Source organism: Capricornis sumatraensis, chromosome 4 (genome assembly GCF_032405125.1).
Source record: "Capricornis sumatraensis isolate serow.1 chromosome 4, serow.2, whole genome shotgun sequence".
Lineage (NCBI taxonomy): Eukaryota > Metazoa > Chordata > Mammalia > Artiodactyla > Bovidae > Capricornis > Capricornis sumatraensis.
The window spans coordinates 77,019,076-77,039,700 of record NC_091072.1 but is presented as its reverse complement, the minus strand read 5'-3'; the positions used below and the strand labels follow the sequence as shown (position 1 = coordinate 77,039,700).

The window sequence follows — 20,625 nt, the reverse complement described above, 5'->3', positions numbered from 1 at the left end:
GAATGAACTCTCCAGGCTTCTGGTTGCTCATTTCTAAAATGAGGAGTTTGGACCATAGGATCTCTCCTAAGATCCTTTTTTGTTCCTTCTTCCAGGAAGCATGTGGTGTGGGGATCCTACCTCAAAGAACCAACTGCTTTGAGACCTGAATGCAGCCCAGCACAGAGCAGATGCTCACTCAGGGGGAGGGAGGGTGCAGGGTCCCAGCGTCAGAAGCTAGGAGATGCTGAGAAGACCCCTCTACGTGGTCATCCCCACGTAACTCTCCAGGCACGTGATCTACTCTGACCAATGTAGAAAGGCTTTGCCTCTTAGGTTCCCTGCAAAACAAACCCTCCTTCGGTCCTTCCAGTCTTGAAATTTCTGCCCAAGGAAGTTTTCCAGTCCTTCAGAAGTCCCCGAGGATAGATAGCAGCTCACAGCTCTATCTGGGAAGCTCTCTCCAGTGGCTAACCAGGGTGTCTGACTGCAGGGGCTCCAAGCCTCCCTGTGCTGGGTGACTGCCGGGAGGGTGGGGCTCCCGGCACACAGACCTCCCGGCTGGGGCTTGCAGAGCGCTGACGGCAGGAGTGGGCACTGGGGCCCTCGGCATGTAGCTGCTTGCTCTGTGCTAGTCTTGCCAGGGCATCTGCCCACAGAACCGAGCGTTTCACAAGAGCAAGAAAAAGAACCAGAATGCCAGAGTGGGTGGCTTCTGGGCTTCAGGAAAGGCCCATGGGCCTTGGCCTCTCGGGTGGGGGTAGGACGAGAGAAGTGGGGGTGAGGGAAGGAGAGCCTGTGGTGGGTGTGAGTGGGCAGGGCAGGAAAGGGAAGCCGGTGGCGGAAGATGGCGCGTTCCCTCCAGAGCTGAGGTAAACCGTACCTAGAGGAAGACTGGGCAGAGGCCACGCCCAGGTTACTGACTCACCTACCCAAAGAGCTGCCCGCCCTCCTCCCACAGAGGGTGTCAGTTCAGACCCCAAGAGATACAGCAGATGGAAGCAGGAAGGAGCAGGGAGCACCCCATTCAAGGCAGGGTGTGAGACGCTAGCCTGGGGAGGCCAAGATTAGGGACAGAGTCCTTCCTGTTCACCTGAAGGGCAGGCGCAGGACGCAATGAGGCTGGGCTTGGGGGGATGGCTCTGGCTGCCCACAGGGGTGCTTTTCAGCCCCACGGGGCTCTCATAACCCCCTGTGATTCTATGATGTCACTGTCCTGCTCAGAAACTTCTGAATCCTTCCTGCTTACCATGCCCCACGTGAAGCCAAGATTCTTGGTGATTTCCCTTCTTCCTAACTTTCCAACCTCACTGCCGGGGGCTTAACGCAGCAGCTGGTCTGGTTGCACTGGGATTGCTGGCCTGTGAACAGGACCTGCTTCTACTGCCACGGCATTTCCCATGTGCCGCCTGCCTGTCCAGCTGGGCCTTCTCTCCCCAGTAGCCATGCAGATTTATCAGTTCCCCCAGCACCCAGCTCACACCCTCTTGTACCACAAAGGCTTCTGTATTGCCCTGATCGGCAAGGAGCAGTTTTTCCCACACACATCAGCACCCGATCTTTTTTCACTCTGTCCCATCTATGGTTATAGGTTCCAATAAATACTTGCAATAGAGAGAGCCTAAGTGCAAGGTCTTCTTCACTGGAACTACAGGGTATCTAAGGATGGGGGCTGCATCTTACAATGCTTATATCTCCCGTGCCAAGGCTAGCCCAGTGGGGGATCCTCAGTGGTCTGATGCACTGGAAACCCAACATATCAGCACTGACTGTACCTACTGCGTGCTGGTCATCCTCTGGACATGCACCAATGATGCCCGTCCCCTACAATTTCAGGATGGCATGCTCCACCTACCAGTCCACCAGATCGCTGAGCAAAGTTTACATTTTCAAATACTTGTGACAAGTATTTTCAAGACAGAACCCCTTATAACGGAGCACCTGCAACATCATGTGACCTTTGCTTGATGGTTCAGAGGCATCGTTCTGAATAATTACTGGACTTTGCAGGAACAAGGCTGTGACCTCAGAGCCATAGGGGTCTGTTTTTCTGCACTGTGTGACTCAGTTTGCCATGATTTTGAGTTCCTGTCTTACTCTTCCAACCAGTCTATCCTGCTGTCTTAGGCTATGTGACGTCTCTTCTTACTGGAGTGTACTTTTGTCCTCCTTAACGGTTACTTCTAATCTTCTGGGAGCCAGAAACTCTGGTGATCAAGCTGTATGTCATTAAAAATGCCATTAATAAATACATTGTTAATAAAAATAAAGTTTTTTTTTTAACGTACCAAGCACTATTCCAAGTACTTCTTTTACATATTAACTCACATTATTTGGTCCTTATAATAACCCTTAAGGCAGATGCTGTTATCCTCATTTTACAGGTGAGGGAACCTGAGAACCAGAGAGGCTATCAAGCTTGCTCAAAGTCACAGAGCAAACAGACAAGGCAGAGCTGGAGTCGGGTCTGAGCAGTCTGGTTCTAGAGTCCAGTGTCCTAACCACTACTCCGCACTGCCTATGACTATAATTGGCTGTGAATGCTCAGCCAGACCCTGGTCTTCAACTGTGGAGTCATGACACACAGGTGTTCTGATCCACCCGAAGAGTGTGCAAAAATAATGATTAAATAAAGTAGCAAGGCTTGTAAGTGATTTACGTTAAAAGGATAATGTTAAGAGATTTGAGGTTAACCTTACGGCATGTCTCCTCTCCGTCATTTCTAGCAAATAGCAACCATCACCCTGTTTGCAGTACCAGAGGAAGAGCCACTAAGGTCTGCTGGTTTCAGATGAAGGCTGCCAATCCACGGACCTCCCTGCAGGCAACGTTGGCAGGGGACTAGATAAGCGATAAGCCTCTCACATATGCAGATATTGTTGTGACTTATAAAATAGTTCATTTCCTTAAAGGGGTTATTAATTTCATAGGATGCTTAGAAAATCATTTTCTCAATAAATTGCTACTAAAAATACCATTACTGTTGTGTAGGAGAACACTTTTTTGTTGTTTGTTTTGTATGTTTTTTCAGCTCAAACAGTACAAATTTATTTTTCACTAGGAGGCACATTTTGAAGTTAAAAGCCCATTGATGGGTTTGTTAATGAATAAAGGGCATGAGCTGTGTACACAGACTTTGTGAAATCCATATGGCTGCTTAGTAGCTTCTCAGTTCCTTGCTGACTGGGTAAAGGGCTTTGCTGAAGTTAACCCCGTGCAAGATGTTCCCTATTCCATGAAGTCTATGATCAAGTTAGGGAGTCAAGATCTGAAAGCACAAGCATCTTAAAAGCGTTTCAATTTGCCAAAGGTGGCCTAAGGACAACATTAGGTAAACAGACAAAATTTCTCCAAATGAATGACATTGACAATATCAGATGTGGGTGATCTTCTTGATGTATAAATCAGTAGGAGATGCAGAGATACAAAGAAGCACAATGGGGAGCTAATATTCAATCATTCAATACATATTTATGGAGCACCTACTATCAGAGGTTTTGCTCATGACGGGCAGAAAAGATGTCCATGTATAAAAATATTAAAAGTCCACATGTGCAGGCCAGGTCTACAAGAGTCCAGAACTCAGCTATGAAATGTCTTGGGCTCCAAGGACCTCAAGTCAACCTGGACTTGAAGAGACAGAGAGAGTCTTTAGTGAGAACAAATTCTCTTCAGTCCATCCCTTAGGGCCCCAGGCAGTGCCTGGAAATGCAGAGTGGAGGAGCTCTGGCCCACTGAGGAGGGTAGGGGAGAATGGAATGGATTATGCTGGGGTGGAGCCCGCAGGCCTGGCCTTTGGAAGCACACAGACCTAGATTATCAGCTTCGGAGGCATGATATTTTGATGTCTCTGAGATTGCTCATCTATTACAAAAAATAAAAATAAAAACAGAAGTATTTACATAGTCAGGGGTTGTTGTCAAATTTTAAGAAGGAGGTGCTAGTGCCTGACACTCATATAGTAAGTGGCCAACAAATGTTTGTTCCCACATGCATCCCCGACCCCTTCCCATGCCTCCTGTAGGGACAAGCCACCTGCTCATCCCCACCAGAAAGGAGCCTGGGTTTCCAGCTTCCTTCAAAGGGAGCCCTGGGGTGTGCTGTGGTTTTACTCATGTTGACACTTGGTTGTCTCCAGGAGGCTAGGCTTTGGCGATGACAGCCAGCCTGGATGGTCAGTAAGCAGATCCCCTAGGGATCAGCTGGAGCTGGAGAGTTCCAGGCCAGACATATTGACAGGTCTCCCAAAGTTTGGCTAAACAGAGGCAGGAAATAGAACTCTTCCTGGAGGACCTTCCTTTTGGGGCAGTGGAAAGAATAAGTTCAGTGTTGCCCCAGTATTTCCATCTTACCTGGAGCTCTGGGGCACAGACCCCAAGAGCTCAGCACTACTAGCCCATCCTGAGCTCAGCACAACTGCTTGCATTAGAATGGTGAGAGTGGTGGGCACCAGGCTGCCCTGAGCATAGAGCAGTGAGGGAGCATGGGGCTTTGTCACAGGGACTGAAGCTGAGGTGGGGGTGGCTGAGGCACAAAGCTGATTGGAGGCTGGGGGTGAGCATCCACTTCTGGGTTGCTAGACCCCCTACCATGTGGCATTCCTGGGGCCAGGGCACCCTGGAACACTCAAGGCCTGCTCATCATGGTGGACGCAGTGCTCTCCATGGGGACCAGGAGGGATCTAAGAGGGGACAAGGAGTTGGGTTCTAGTCCCAGCTTGCTTTCTGACCCCAACCCTGGTGCTTTTGCTTCTCTGGGTTTCAGATGATTTCTAAGTGTGCTTTCTGTTCTAAGCTGATGAACATCTCTTTTCTCCCAAGATACCAGGAGAGGCACCTCTGGGACATCACTGAGGCTGGCCCTGACCAGAACTCCTGTGGCAGAACCTTACTGGATTCCAGGTATAAGTCTGGGCCAGTTTTGGCTGGCTGAGGCCTTAGAATCATGGCTGTCTGCCCTGTGGGGGCTGTGTGCTCGGAGTGGGCAGGGGCTTCACGTTCTGCATCCTGTGTCCAGCCCAGCACCTTGAACAGAGCAGGCTGCACGGAACCGGCATGTGAGAAGCCCCATGAGGCACCCAGGCCTTGAGCCTCCACGGCTCCAGGATAAACAGGAGAGGGGTGGGGCAGGGGACCGGGCAAGGAGTGATCCGCCTGCCCAGGCCTGCCTGCTCCTGTTGGGGTGAAGAGGAACGACGGCTTGGAAACTTCTTCCAGCACTGCCAGTGTTGACTGGGGAGCTGGGATCAGGAGAGGGGCCGTGGCCCACCAGAAGGGAGCCTGTCAAAGCCTGAGGAGGCTTCTGTTATCCCCAAAACAAAGAATTTTTTGCTCACCAAGGAAGAAATTTCCCATCCCCTCAGCCCTGTCCTGTGACTTTTCCCTTGTTCAAGACACATGTCCGCTGTACCTGGCCTCCCCACTCCCCCGCACCCACCTACACACACCCAGAATGGGCCCCATAGCCAACATGACCTCCAGATCTGGATGCATCTGAGTGCCTCTCTTGAGCCTCCTCAGCACACAGCTCAGCAGGACACCTACACAATCACAGATCCTGGAGCAGATCAGGGTACAGAGCACAGACAGGAGTGAGCCAAGGGACAGGGCAGGGCAGAGTGTGCAGAGGGTACCCATGCCCAGGGCAGCCCAGTGCCCTTGCTTCTAGTCCAGGGAGGGCCTGGCCAGCGCTTCCCCAGGTCCACTGGATTCAATGGCGTCTCTGGTTACCAAGTAACTCATACTAGAGCTCAGATGCAAACTCCAGGAGTTGTTTTTCATGAATCAGAATATGTCAACCTGCCCATTGGTCCTCTCCTGCAACCCCAGAGCTAGACAGAAGTCCCAGAAGATTGCTCCTCCTTCTTCATCTGGATCTAGAGGGTCCTGCTAGAGTTTGGTGCTTCCCCTTGCAGGATCTATCCACCTAGCCCTGCTGCTGCTGCCGCTGCTGCTGCTAAGTCACTTCAGTCGTGTCTGACTCTGTGCGACCCCATAGACGGCAGACCACCAGGCTCCCCCCGTCCCTAGGATTCTCCAGGCAAGAACACTGGAGTAGGTTGCCGTGCCCTCCTCCAGGGGATCATCCCAACCCAGGGACTGAACCCACATCTCTTACATCTACCAGCATTGGCAGGTGGGTTCTTTACCACCAGCGCCGCCTGGGAAGCCCTAGCTCTGGGTACCAGCCCTCAGATTTGCTCACTGGGCCAGACTGACTGGAAGGCTAGGGTGGGGCAGAACCCCCAGGACAACCAGGCTCCGAATATTTCTTCTCCCCATCACTCCTGCCTCTTCCCACCCACAGCAGCCCTCTCCCCCAAAGCCCAAAGAACCCTGGGGTCCTTGAGCCTCATCCTTTCGCCGAAGGTCTTGAGAAAAGGTTGCTGTGAGAATAGCGATGAAGTCTCTGAGGAAGACTAACCTGAGGGTGGGGACTCATGAAGGTAGCGCCCTGTATGTCCCTCCTCACAGGCCTCGCACCGGAGAGGCCCTTCCCAGGCCTCTGGGACACACACACAGATCCCAGAGAGGCTCACAGGGCCCCTTGGGCCTTGGAGTTCCAGCCACCCTGCCTCAAGCTGCGGGGGTCTCGCTCACGCCGCAACTCGCAACTCGGGGCCCCAAATCACTGCAGCTACAGGGGAAGAGCAAGCGGATCTCTCCGGCCAAACGCCCGAAAGGCGGCCGCCTTCCCCTGACCCCGCCCCCGCCCCGCCCCTGCTCGGCCTCGCCGCAGAAACTCACATTCCTTCATCATGCCGATGTCGATACAGCGCTTGAGCCGGCAGGCCTGGCAGTGGCGGCGGTTGTCCTTGGTGATGCGGCAGTCTCCGTTGAAGGGACAGGTGAAGAGCGCCTTCCGCTTCATGCTCCGCCTGCCGAGAGAGAGCAGGGACCCTCCGCTGGGTCACCCCCCTCCCAGCCCCTCAGCCCTGCCTGCGTGAGAGAGGCCGTGACTGGGAGACCTGCTGGCCAGGCCCCTGGCTCCAAGACTCCCAGGGAGAATGGGCGCCCAGCCAAGCCCCGGGCCCCTCTCAGTGGCCACCCCTGCCCAAGCCTCTGACTTGCCATGTGTGTCAACATGCCCTCCTGCTCACTGCTGATTCTTCCCCCATCCTTGCTTTTATTTACCTTTAGAGTCCTCCACTCCTCCTTACCTTTCTTATTACACAGGAAATATGAGTGAATTAACCTAACAAAATTTTTTTATAAATACTGAAATCTGCAGAGCAGCTTTCACTGCCTTTAGCTGTGTGTGTGTGTGTGTGTGTGTGTGTGTGTGTGTGTGTGTGTATGCAAGCCCAAGGGTTCATTTTCCTAATTCTGCCTTTCTCCCCTGCTGCCAGCTACAGCACATGGGATTTTTATGAGGCTGCATAGAGGCCATCTTCCTAGAGGTTCCTTTTACAGCTAAGCAATTTAGCAAAGAATAAAGACTCCCAAGTTGGGGTCTTAGGAGTGTGACAGTGTTAGTCACTCAGTCATGTCTAACACTTTGTGACCCCATGGAACTGTAGCCCACCAGGCTCCTCTGTCCGTGGGATTCTTCAGTTAAGAATACTGGAGTGGGTAGCCATTCCCTTCTCCAGGGGATCTTCCCAGCCCAGAGATGGAACCTGGGTCTCCCGCATTACAGGCAGATTCTTCACCATCTGAGCCACCAGGGAAGGCCTTAGGAATGTGAGTTCTTAGCTTCTTGGATACTGTTTCATCCCCAGAAATTCAAGGAGCTTGATGAAGCTGAGCCCACAAGCAGAAGGTTCCAGGCAGGTGGCCCTTGAGAACAGCTCAAGGCAAAGGACACGCAGTCACCTGGGAAATAGCTGCTGCTGGCTTTGGACCTCAGCCCCTGGTACCCTCCCATCACAGCCCTCATACCCAAGGGGTCACCAGCAGACTGGGCAACACAGGGAGGTGGGGGTGTTGGCTATTTGGTGGTTTACCCCCAGCCAGCCCCTGCAGTGACCCCCCAGGGAAAGACTGCACCCTCAAGATCTTGCCTATGGAAAGAGAAAGCCTTTCTCCTTGTGCCTGCGTACATTTACCGCAGCTTCCCAGAGGAGCAAAAGAACACGGAAGCACCTCAGTTAGCCTGAAATGAGACACATCTTTGTGTTCCAGGACCCGATCCCCCTTCACTCCTTTCTCTCATTCTCACCTAGTGGTTCCTGAGGTGCCACCTGTTACCATAAATGCTCAGGCCCCGAATGCCCATGATTCTCTAAACCTACTTAAGGACCAGAAGTTTCTAATTAGAGCAAACTCTCATTTCCTTTTTTTTTTAACAGCTGGGCATTTTGCCTGGGGTGGCTAGCTGAGAGGCTTCCCTGTCTTCCCACCCACTGTTTTGTGAGAGCCATGGGCACCAAAAAGAACATGCATCATGGTACCTCTAGACATGTGAGCCGAAGCCTCTCACAGCCCTGTACTGGGGGCCAAGTGTTTCTCAAGGCCCCAGAGGGAGGGGGCCCCAGTGTCCTGTCGAGGCCTCTCCTTCCTCAAGCTCTGCGGGCCCCACCTCTGACCCTCCTTGGTGGGCATTTCCCTCAACTACAAATTTGCTTGGAGAGAGAGTTTGAAACGTCATCCTTTTTCTTTCATCTTTCTCAGGCTGCAAAGCTGAAGACTCACCCGGGAAAGCTGGAGGCCACTCAGCCCGACTTTGCCTGACAACAGGCGTGGACTCCAAAGAGGCTGGGATAGGACTCCAGCTGGGTTAAAAGATGCTGGGGGCTGGGGCCCGTCTCCTTGCTTTCAACCGTTTACTCGGAGTTCGAAGCCCAAGAGAACTGAGACAGAAAGAGAAGGAGGAAGAGGACCAAGACCATGACGAGAGAGAAGTGGAGAGACAGGAGGAGGTGGAGGGGAAGAGGAAAGGAGAGGGAGACAAAGGGAGGGAGAAAGATGTGGCCAAGCACACGACCTCACAGCAGGGCTCAGGCCAGGCTACTAATGCAGCCTGGGCTTCTCATCCTTTGCCACTCCTTGTCCTGGAATCCACCAGCCTTGAACTATGTCTCCACATTGTTTGAGCAAAGCAGAAAGGAGCCTATGAATGCATGGAGCTCTAAATTTTTTTTTTTTCTAAAATTATTATTATGAAAACATGCAGTAACCAGCCCTCCCTCAGTTCCTCTACAGATAGAATCAGAGGCAGGGAGCTGGATAGTGGCTGGGGAGACAAAGGCTGTGCCTCGTGAAGAACATCATCACGCTCTGGGCTGTGGGGTTCAGTGTCCGGGGCAGGGGGTGGGGGCAGAAACCTCCCTCACCAACTCCAACGGCAGACCCAGGCCCTTCCTGGAGCCTGGATCCTGCAGCCAGCCCTTCAGGCATGTGGGCTGTTGGCCAGAACCGTTTCCCTGGGCTCCGAGGCCTAGCTCGTTCCGTTCTGCCGCCTTCTAAGGGCTCTTGCACACACGTGGCTGTCATCTGGCCTCTGCCATGAGGACTCAGGGCACCCAGACTGGCCAGCTCTGGCTCTGCGCTTTGTCCTCAAGATCCAGACCCTGCCCTGCCTTCCTCCCAAAGCTAATTGCCTGTGAGTTGGTTTGGTTTTGAGAAACAAGAGCCTCAGGTTTCCATGGGAGCCCATTTCCTCAGCAGCGCTCTCAGCCTCATCCTCTGGGTGGTTGGCAATTACACCCCAGCTCAGGAAAGGGGGGTAGCGGTGGTGCAACCAGGCTAAATATAGATGCAGTTTCTAGAAAGCCGGGGTGAGAGAGGACATTGACCGATTCTTCTGCCAGAGACCAATTCATCAAAACATGAGACAGGCAGCTCACAAAAGCTTCAGGCACCTGAGCCAGGGTCTCAGGCCTGGGACGGGAGGGTCCTTCTCTTTTAATTTTATTTGTCCGGAGGGTCCTTCTTGAGTAGGTGATCCCTGCCAGCAGAGACACACCTTGTAATGTCCAAGACCGGGGCCAAGTGCTAGCTCTCAGCTTTGTCTCTACTGCAGCTCCAGTGTCAGAGAAATTCCAGAGCCTGGTCTAGATGCCAGTGCCTGCTAGAGCTCCTGATATCAAAGGTCTGTGTGGTCTGATAGTGAGACCTACGGGGCTCACTGTGTGTGGTGACCACCAGGGCTTCTCAGCAGGTGCGTTAAAAAAGAAGAGCCAACTTTAAGGAAAGGAAGGTTGATGGTAAGGAGCACAGGCCTCTTTTTTGGAGAGCTGTTCAGCAAGACAGGTATATATTGCCACATGGCAGTTTTGTTCCAGACCACCGTGATAAAGGCAATATAGCAATCAAGTGAGTCACACAAATGTCTGGTTTCCCAGTGCACGTCAAAGTTATGTTTACGCTGTATTGTGCTGTTAAGTGTGCAATTGCACTCCATCTATAAAAACAATGTACACACCTTAATTAAAAAATACTTTCTCACTAAAAACTATTAATTATCATCTGACAATGCAGAATTGCCACAAGCCTTCAATTTGTAAAAAGCACAACATTTGTAAAGTGCAATAAAGCAAAACACAATAAAACAAGATCTGCCTGTGTCTACCAGCATGTAAAATGCATGGAGCCTTTATTCATACAGTAAAGCCATTTCCAGGAGTTCATCCTGGAAATGGGTAGACCAGTCTCATGTAGAGACCTGAGAACTGGATTGGGAAGATTTGTTTTTCACTTATGTCCCCTTTTGAACTGTGTACATCTAAAAAGAAAAAAAAAAATTCACAGGGGTTATTCATAGGACCAAATACAGCAGCAAATAAACACCACCCTTTATAACTATTTAAAAAATTTAAATGAAACACAGGCTTTGGTTACATGGGTCTATTTGGGCTTAAATTCTAATGCACAACCTTGGGGAAGTCACTTAATCTCCCCATGTCTTAGTTTACACATCTGTAAAACGGAAACAACCCTACGGAGAGGGTGTTGTAGGATTAAGCAAAGGAAGCAGGACCTTTACTGCACCTTTAGTGCTTAAGCACTAAATAAAGGGAAGGGAGAGGAACTGGCAGGCAGGGGCAGTGGGAGGGAGTGCTGACGGGTGGCTGAAGACAGCAGTGTGTAACCTTCCCATGAGGGTCTGAGACCCGGGAAGCAGTCAGCACGTCTCCACTCCCTCTCAGCATGGCTGGTGTGGGGCTCCATAGGTAGAGAAGCTCGAAACATATCATTGCTTCATGTGTTGTTGCTCCTGATGTCTAGACCCACAGCCCTCTGTGACTTACAGCAACCAATGTCCGGTTTCTCTGAGTGCCAATCAGGTCCCACAGAGTTCTCGACTGACATGAGGGTCTCTAGAGCTCCCTGGACAAGCCCTTGCTTTCTCATATCTGATATTTAACTCCTGTTTGGGGACCTTTTGCCAGAGACCCTTGCTGACACATCACAGTTACATATGTTCCAGGTCCCATAAAAGAGGATAGGAGAGGACTATCTGTTCTCAGAAACTGCAAAGGAACAGTGATAAAAAGCATCATTGATCAAGAGCCTTCTCTTCCAGCACTTTACATATTCTCTCTGAGGCTCTCAACAGCCTAGTGGGATAGGTATCCTCCCAATTTTACAGGTGGCACGAAAAGGCAATGGAAAGTGAAATAATTTGTTTAATGTCATACAGCTAAAAAGTGTGAAAACTGACATTAGAATCAAGATTGTTTGGATTCCAAAGCCTCTGGGATTCTTATGTAATATGGTCTTTAACATGAATCTACCATATCTCAACTCCAGCTGAAGCAGGTGTCAAAAGTCTGTCCCCCCCCAGAGTCCACAGGCAGGAAGTAGGTGCTGTTTGAAGGACTCATGTAGGACAGAGGACAGAGGCAGGACCCGAGATGGGCACTTTGGAAGTGGGGGTGACCTCTGCCCATCCTCTCCACGGGCGCCTCTATTGCCGGGACACGGAGAGGATTCCCAAGGTGCGCCGAGAGGGAATTCACACCAGTGAGCCCTGAGGAGAGCTGGGTTCCTAAAGAAATAAAACTGACCAGAAAGAAATGTACTACCTTCCTCATGTCCAGGGAGCTGCCTTTCTTGACACCTCCAGTGGAGTCCCCTCTCCAAATATCTGGCTTCTCCACCCAAACTTCCAAACATCAGTCTTGGCTGCTCTGAACATGACCCCCCTCATTCTCTTCCATTCACATCCTTGAGCAGCTGCCAAGCTGACCTGGACAAAGTTCTCTCTAGCAACACTGACCTCTTGGTGACTGATTCACTCATGCCCAAGTAACACCCTGAGCGGCCACTCCTCACCGCTTGATTTACTCTACTGCCTTTAAGCACCTTGAGTCGCTGGACACCTGCCCCATTTCTCTGCCTCCTTTCACATCACGGCTCCTGCAAATATCATTTGGGTGAACTTCCTGAGAGCCAGAACATTGTTCATGTTCCTGGGTCCTCACCAGCCTACACTCTCCCCAAACCCACCATTAATGAGGTCCCTGAGCACCTTGGGGCTCACAAATAAGGAGGCATTGCTCCACATCATCTTTGTCAGCTTGGCGCTTACTGCACATATCAGCTTCATGGTGTCCTGATGAGGAGGAAGGCAACAACATAAGAGAGGCAAATGCAATCTGTTTCTCAGGCTTGCCTTCCAGGCAAGGATTTTAAACTTCACCATATTCTTCATTCTCTTCATCAAAGGGGTCTTTCTGATTTTCTTCTCATCCTTTACACCTTCCCTGTATTAGAATCTGAACAAAGCCACTCATGACCAGAGATTCATCCACAGATCATCACTCACTCTCTCTCTCTCTGTCTTTATCTATCTATCTATATACTTATGCTTTATAGTAGATCTGCATATTTCCCCCCTGTGGCTCTTGCTTATGATTTGTTAACATTGTTCAGTCACCTAGGTGTGTCCTACTCTTTGCAATTCCGTGGACTGCAGCACACCAGGCCTCTCTGTCCCTCACCATCTCCCAGAGTTTGCCCAAGTTCATGCCCATTGTCATAGGTGATGCCATCCAGCCATCTCATCCTCTGTCACCCTCTTCTCCTTCTGCCTCCAATCCTTCCCAGCATAAGGGTCTTTTCCAATGAGTTGGCTTTTTGCATCAGGTTGCCAAAGTATTGGAGCTTCAGCATCACTCCTTCCAATGAGTATTCAGAGTCTTCTCCAGCAACACAGTTTGAAAGCATCAATTCTTCGGAGCTCTGCCTTCTTTATGGTTCAGCTCTCAAAACCATACATGACCACTGGAAAGACCATAGCCTTGACTATATGGATTTTTGTGGGCAAAGTGATGTCTTTGCCTTTTAACATATTAGGTTAACATACTACCAAGACATATAATCATCTAGAAGCCTGTGCATGCCAACCTTTCATTCTCACTGGAAATAGCATCTTTCTCTATGGATTGCATGTATTCCAGAGGAGCAGGGAGTAGAAACAGTATGAAATGGCTTGCAGGAGTAACTGGCTGGCAATAGTCTCTAATTCTTGACCATAGGTCAATAGAACCAACCAACCCCCATAATCACACTTTGATTTGATTATGAGTCTTAGACTTGCTGAAATGATCACAACTCACTTCTTGAGCAATTTAGTTTGATTTAGAAGTCAATCAAACACTAAATGGTCAAAGGGGCTTATATCCCAGGGGTTAGAATATAGTCAGTGGCTCAACCCTAAGGTAATGCTTTTTCCTTGAGAACTGCTCTTGCAGGGCTGAGAGAGCTTCTGGAGAGTAAGGACTTGTGCTATCTTTGTGTTCTCAAGGATGTGGTACCCAACACAGAGAAGGACCTCCTTCTGACAGAGGCCTTCCTACCCAGGATGAGGATTCTGCAGACAGATACAACTGACAATGGAATTCTCAAACAGCTATTTGAAATAGACTAAAGAAGAAGATTACCAAATAGTATATGGATGAAGCAAAGGAGAAGTGTGTGGAGGGGAGAGAGGAGGAGAAATTACATGCAGACAGTCTACTCTTGTTCTTTGTGGTAGTTACATTCATAAAGCCATCATGAAAGCTGAATCAGCAAATACTGAATCATCGCTCCTAGGAGAATCTGGATTAGGTTCCTGTGAGCCTCTGGTCACAATGCTTTCATCAGTCCATCAGTAAATAACTTTGTTTCATGTGTGGCATCTATTTATACGCACCTTATTTAATACATGTTGTTGACTCATTAACATTGAACTCATAGCCAACAGCTCTACAGCCTGCGTCTAAACAAAGCTTGTCTAACATGTCTTTTCTCTGTAAGGCACCTTCCAGCTTTCACATGCTTAGGAGAACCTGAAAGAATTTCAGCACCATGCTCGGGTGCCACCTTACACAGTGAAATCACTATCAAATGGTACAAAGATGCAAAAAGGATGGCACTAAATATACCAAGAACAGGACACTTGTTCATAGTGTGAGAACTGAAACAGAAGGCAGAATGTCTGGCTCAGCCTTGGCTGGGAACGTGTGCAATGAGAGACGGAATTTTTCTCCACTCTGCACGTGTCCAGAAATACCAGTGCTGCAAGTATTGACCTGGGGATGACAAGCAGAGCTTACCAGGTCGTCAGATTTGCAGATGTGGACTCCACAAACAATGAGGATCAACTGTGCATACTTATAAAACAGAATTCAAGCCAAACAACGACAGAGATGTTGGCTCTTCAAAAAGTGCAGCCTGGGCTGTCATCAAGGCAGAGGCAGTAAAGTTATAAGGTATATGGAGGACAGGGAAGCAAGATAAAAGCAGCTTGCTGACCATAACACCAGACCTTGCAGGAGGGAGTAGTGGCCGTCAGTCAGCTCAGACTCAAAGTGGCCTCGGCACGGTGGCTCAAGGCAATCAAACTCCAGGCCTGCCAGTTTCTGCCGCAGAGGGCAGGTGAGTTAGGAGCCTGTCTTTATAGAGCCCAGGGGTCCCTGAGTTGTTGGGGAACCACCACACAAGTCCTGAGGCCTCTGATTCACGCTGCCCTCAGTGCCAGTTCAGGGAAATGGATTCCTTGTTCTGGACTTGATTCGCTCTTTCCTCTCTTTGATGGAAAGCCCTGCCATTAGCTTTACTCACCCTCAGCAAGACTATTACATAGAAGCTCATTTTTGGCCGCCTTCTTCCAGGCTCCATTCTGTTTCTCTCTCCAAAATATGCAAAATGCTAACTTCTGGCTTTGAATCCCACCCTGCCATTCCTCACTTCTCTCTCCTCCCTCCCTGGCTCCAGATGGGAATAGCCTTTGTCCAGCTTTTCCAGGACTTTCCCATACAATCTGCACTGGTAATGCTGGGCCTACATGAAAAGAGAAGAGGCTGCTCGCAGAAAAACTAGCCCTGACCAAACCAGAATGCGTGTGCTTTCCTGCACACTCTGAGGTTAGCTTTCCAACTTTGATAAGCAAGTCGTGGTGCACAAATCAAGTATGGAGGTCCAACTAGGGATGTCATTTCCCTTTTTCCAGGGGATGGTTTGATTTGGATGGTGGCAGGAGGGGAGAGGGTGGGGGTGCGTGCTCTGAGGCCAAGTTCTTGGGCTTCCTGGAGGCCATGCCAGTCTCCTGGACTAGGAAGCTCTGATCATCAATGGTAGGAGGTTCACTCTGGAAGGACATGGGTGGGTGCAGGGGGCTGTATGTCAAGGGGTGATGGACGGATGGGGGTTCACATGAACTGCTTCCACCCAGGAAGCAGTTGGGCCAGAGGACAAGCTGGAGCCGAGGGCAGAGGAGGAAGAAACAGACCCTGTTGGCCCGGGTGGCTGTGAGAACGGGAGTGTTTCTGGGCCTGGTGAGGAAGGAGACACAGAACACGCAGGGTCTCTTTGCGGGAAACTCTGTTCCTCACCCGCTACTCCTCGCTCTTGCAGGGGACTCACCTGAAGAAGCCTTTGCAGCCTTCGCAGGTCATAGCGTTGAAATGGAAGCCGGTGGCTCGGTCCCCGCACACCCCGCAGATCCGGGGCACGTTCCGGTCAAAGTCGCCGGGGTCAGGTAAGGAAGTGCTGGCCGCAGTCGCCTCCATGGCTGCAAGAACAGCAGGTGGGGATGAGGCCGCTGGCAGCCCTTCTGCCGGGAGCTCAGCAAAGTCGAGCTGTCCCCAGGGCCCAGGCCTCAGTGGGATCCTCGGCGCCCTCGCTTTGTGGTTCCGGGTGCCACCAGCTCACCCCCCTGAGGCTGCCGGCCACAAGCAGAAGCGGGTCTCCCCAGACAGGCTGGAGCACGTCTGCAGGGGGCGCTGTGGCGATACTCATGGCGTGGCCTGGCGTCAAAGCGCGGAGAACCAGAGGCCGTATCTGGTGCCTATGGGCTGGACTCCTTTGGGTGAGGGGTCCTGCCTCTCTGCGTCCCACTGTCCTCATCTGAAGAGTGCGTTTACTTCACTGGGTGTGAGGAAGGTTCTTGTGAATGATACGCACACCACTGGCCTCAGCTGCACCTCAGCAGTGGACCTGCTGCAGGTCAGAGGCCTCTTTGCCCAGGGTCCTCTCCAAAAGGGAAGGGGGCCTCCAACAGCCTTGTACACAGAGGGACACCTTCAGCCCCTCTATCCTTGAGGGCAAGGGGAAGAAGACAGGTTACCTGCCCACAGCAGACCCTGTCATGCCAGCTCCAAGCAGCCCCACAGCTCAGGACGGACAGCCTGGTGTCCTTGCTGTCCTGGTATCCAGGTTATCAAAGCATTCCCTCTCCCCCTTCTCCCTTCAATGTAAATTCAACACATTGTTCTGAACGTCCTTCTGAGTAATGTGAGTCATATAGGAATTAATTTTGTTTTCAGAGGCTGTTTTTATAAATAGGCATTATCATCTGGAGATAGATTTCACACTTGAAGAAGGAGGGAAAAGAGACAGAGAGGACAAAATACAATAGCTCTGGGAGAGTCTTCTCAGGAAGCAGCTGACAAGCCTTCCCTTGGGCAAGTCAGGACCTCAGCTTCACCTGCCGCCTGCAGTCCTGCCGGCTACTAGCTCAGGGCTATGTCTGGGGTCCCTCCTGCCTGGTGAAAGGTTTCAGATGGGGCTGCCTCCCAGTTTTATCTGAGTCCTCACAAGGGTCACTACAGGTTTAAGTGCCTTGGCCTCAGGGGAGAAGGAAATCAAGTGAGAAAGTCAGTGGCAAGGGGGCAAGCGCCCTAGCCCCTCCCACACCACAGTGCCACATTATCCCACTGAGAGAGGTAGCTTCCGGGGGCCCCTGGGGGCTCTGAGCTTCTTTCCAATGACTAGGCCCTTGACCTGAGCCAAGGTACATCAAAGACCAGTAGGGTCTTTTCTCAGTCCATCTTCAACTCACTCCAATGAGGCAAGTACTATTATCATTATTATTGTTATTATCGTTGTTGTTATTAGGCTTGCGGCATCCCAGTTCCCTGACCAAGGATCGAACCTGTGCCCCCTGCAGTAGAAGTATGGAGTTCCAACCACTGGACCTCCAGGGAAGTCCCTTGCATGTACTACTATTATTACTCGTTACAGAAAAGGCCCAGAGAAGTCCAAACATTGAAGTTCTCTAGCAACTAAGAGTCAGACACGACTGAGCGACTTCATTTTCACGTTTCACTTTCAGGCATTGGAGAAGGAAATGGCAACCTACTCCAGTGTTCTTGCCTGGAGAATCCCAGGAACGGGGGAGCCTGGTGGGCTGCTGTCTATGGGGTCGCACAGAGTCAGACACGACTGAAGCGACTTAGCAGCAGCAGCAGCAGCAACTACAGTTACCAAAGGTACAAAACAAAGACTTAATATTGGAAAAAATAATCCATGAAGAATTTTAAGCTAAAGGAAGGAAGTGGGACAGAGAAGGACAGGTACTATTAGTCCTGAAGGGGTAGAGGGTCCCTGATCACAGACAGACCTAGCAGACCCTCCAACTTTCTCTTTCAGCTTTTCTTTTCCTGGGAACTTTATTAACAGTGACCCTGTTGCCCAGCCCAGTCATAGCAAGGTTGATACTTGTTAAGCTATAATGCTTTTATATACACACATGGACAGAGAGAGAAACACTTTAAAAAAAAAGAGCAAAGGAATGATTAACAGAAACTTCTGATGGAGTGAGATTGGGGAGGACTTGCAGAGGCATTACATACTAGCCATATTCAATTTCTTTGAGTGGTAGGTATTATGGTGTGTGTGTGTGTGTGTGTGTGTGTGTGTGTGTGTGTTTAGTCACTAAGTCTTGCCTGACTCTTTGAAACTCCAAAGACTGTAGCCCACCAGGCTCCCTGTTCATGGGATTTCCCAGTTAAGAAAACTGGAATGGGTTGCCATTTCCTTCTCCAGGGGATTTTCCAGATCTGAGAATTGAACCCGTGCTTCCTGCATTGGCAGGTGGATTCTTTACCACTGAGCCACCTGGGAAGCCCCATTACTACTACTACTACTAAAATACCATTATCTGTTTTATATGCTCATCTGTATATATAAAACATTGCCTAATTGTTAAAACAAAAATAAAAGAGAGGGTGCCTTTAGTTTGTCAGCCTTGTCCCCACAACCCTTAGGAAGTCTATGCTGACTCCAGGCTTCTGGAGTATGACATACACATCCAAAGAGTGGGCAGGGACCCCAGAGGCCCCAGGAGGAGAAACTGTCTAGGATGCCTGTGGCTTAACCCTAGGTCAGCTGAGATGTTGCAACTCCTCGTCATGTTGCTACAGACTCTGTGTCATTCAGAGGCCAACATCTGGTGGATTTGGTGGAAAAAAGACAAATTAAATGTGGGGGTGGAGGGAAATCGGTCGAATCAGTCTAACAAGTATTCAGCATCATCTGGGCTCACGGAAGAGGTGATAACGCAAGAGAGTTGGCAGAATGTGTCAACACGGCACCGCAACTGTGCCTTCCTGTAACAGGGGGATGCCAGGAAGGCTGCTGGCCCCCGGAGTGGGGCCCCAGGCACTGGGTTAGGCCCAACTGAAGGCTGGACCCAGCAGCCAGAGGCCCACAGAGAGCAGGACAATTTCAGGTGAACTAAGAGACAACTCAGCCCTACCTAGGGTTACATGCTGCTACCAAGAAGCCAGGACCTAGACCAGAGTCCAGAGGTGGAGAGGAGGTCCAGGCATCTATAGCCTGAGAGCTGGTAGTGCTAGGAGTGAAGGGCAGAGACTGCAGAGGGCAGGAGAGACAAAGGAGATGGGAGCTGGGCTGGAAATACCACCTTGCTGATGACCCCCTGGGGTCCTGGCTGGGGTGTCTGCAAGCCCCTCCCTTTGAGCCCCCACCCCGACCTGGGCCCAGCTCTGGGTCTCAGCTTCAGGCTGCTGCGGACTCTGCTGACACAGGATGCACCCACCCACATCTACCAAAGGCAGGGAGGATCTCTTCCTCCCTCTGACCAATGCCTTCCTATTTGCCCCCATTCAACATCCCTGCCCACCTCACCCCTCGAAAACAAAAAGCCCAGAGGTTGTGGCTGAGGAGGAAACACCCACCTGTAGGAGCAGGGGGACAGGGGTCAGGCCAAGGGGTGCCCTTCTGTGAGGGCTCGCAGATACTTCCAACCAAAAGGACTCTGAAATGAAAAAAGGGAAATAAATGCTTTATGTACAGCCCTGTGTTGATCTCACCACTGGAGCTCTAGAGGGCCCATCAGGGAGGATGTGAGCCTCTTTCCAGGGACTTTGGTCCTCAGAACGGGGACTGAAAACTGGACAGAAGTGATCTGTTGGGGGCAGACGTGTCATCACTGGCAGGGCTGAAGGGGCAGGAGCCCAGCCGGCAGCCGGGAACCACCTTCTCTTGGGGGGGGCGGTGTGAGCAGCGTCCAGCGGGAGGGCAGATGGAAGCAGCCTCCTTGCTTCAGAGGGTGCTGGGAGCTCGACTGCTCCTGCGGCCCCACCCCAGGTTTTAGGGATGCTTGGAGGAGTAGGGCCAGAGGGTGGCCTGGCAGGCTCTGGAGGGCGGGAAGGAGACCGGCGCCTGGGTGCTGGGGGCAGTGCAGTCAGACCTGGCCTCTTGGGATGGCTTCAGAGACAGGTGTCTGGGGTGTACGGTCTGTGGAGCCTGGGTGTAGGTGGAGCAGGTGCTGCAGGGGTTAAATACAGCAACACACGGTTTTCAAACAGGATGTTTTCTGCCACTTTTAGCTCTTTCCCAGACATGCTCAACACCCCCAGCCTTGGCGAAGGCTGAAGGTGGCCTGACTCTGGTGTCCAGACTCTGGGTCTTAGTGGTGTGATGGGTCACCAAGCTGGGGCTGGTCGAATTTCACCCTTCCTACCTTCACCCACACCCAGCGCTGCTTGTCTACACACACACACACACACACACACACACACACACACACACACGCACATACACTCTTCCCCCCTTCGCTGACACCAATAGGAACTAGCTTGGGAGATAATCGATACACAGGTGCCTGACCTGAGCCCTGGAAAGGCCTTTAAGGCAACCCCCCCCATGGGGAAGGTTCAGACCCTCAGCTTCTGTTTCTCTGCCTCCTAGTGGTCCGACGAGGCAGGGGCAGGGAGAGTGCAAGGAGCATCCAGGTTGGGCTCAGTCCTAGGACTGCCAGCCCCCTAGCCCATGTGCCCCCAAGGAACATGCGAGGAGAATGTCAGTGGACCCTACTGAGATAACGTGGACATGGCCGACCCCCTCCCAAGGGCCGTGGGTGGAGGAGGGATACCTGCAGGGCACAGAGACACTGCCACTGCCCCGGGCTCTCCTCTCTCCCTCTGCTCGTGTTGCCCAAGGCCCCCAGCCAACAAGGCTCCTCAGGATC

The 20,625-nt window shown here is 51.2% G+C and overlaps 1 protein-coding gene across 1 annotated transcript in view; it reads right to left on the bottom strand.

The window, feature by feature from the left end:
- The window catches only part of VDR (vitamin D receptor), a 33,022-nt gene extending 13,618 nt beyond the window's left edge, over window positions 1-19,404 (bottom strand). The window contains exons 1-3 of the mRNA XM_068971801.1: window positions 19,331-19,404; window positions 15,774-15,921; window positions 6,726-6,856 (exon numbers count right to left, since the gene is read on the bottom strand). Coding sequence (XP_068827902.1) covers window positions 6,726-6,856; window positions 15,774-15,919 — 277 coding nt within the window. The 5' untranslated portion in view covers window positions 15,920-15,921; window positions 19,331-19,404. The remainder of the gene's footprint in view (window positions 1-6,725; window positions 6,857-15,773; window positions 15,922-19,330) is intronic.
- Between the last annotated feature and the right edge of the window lie 1,221 nt (window positions 19,405-20,625).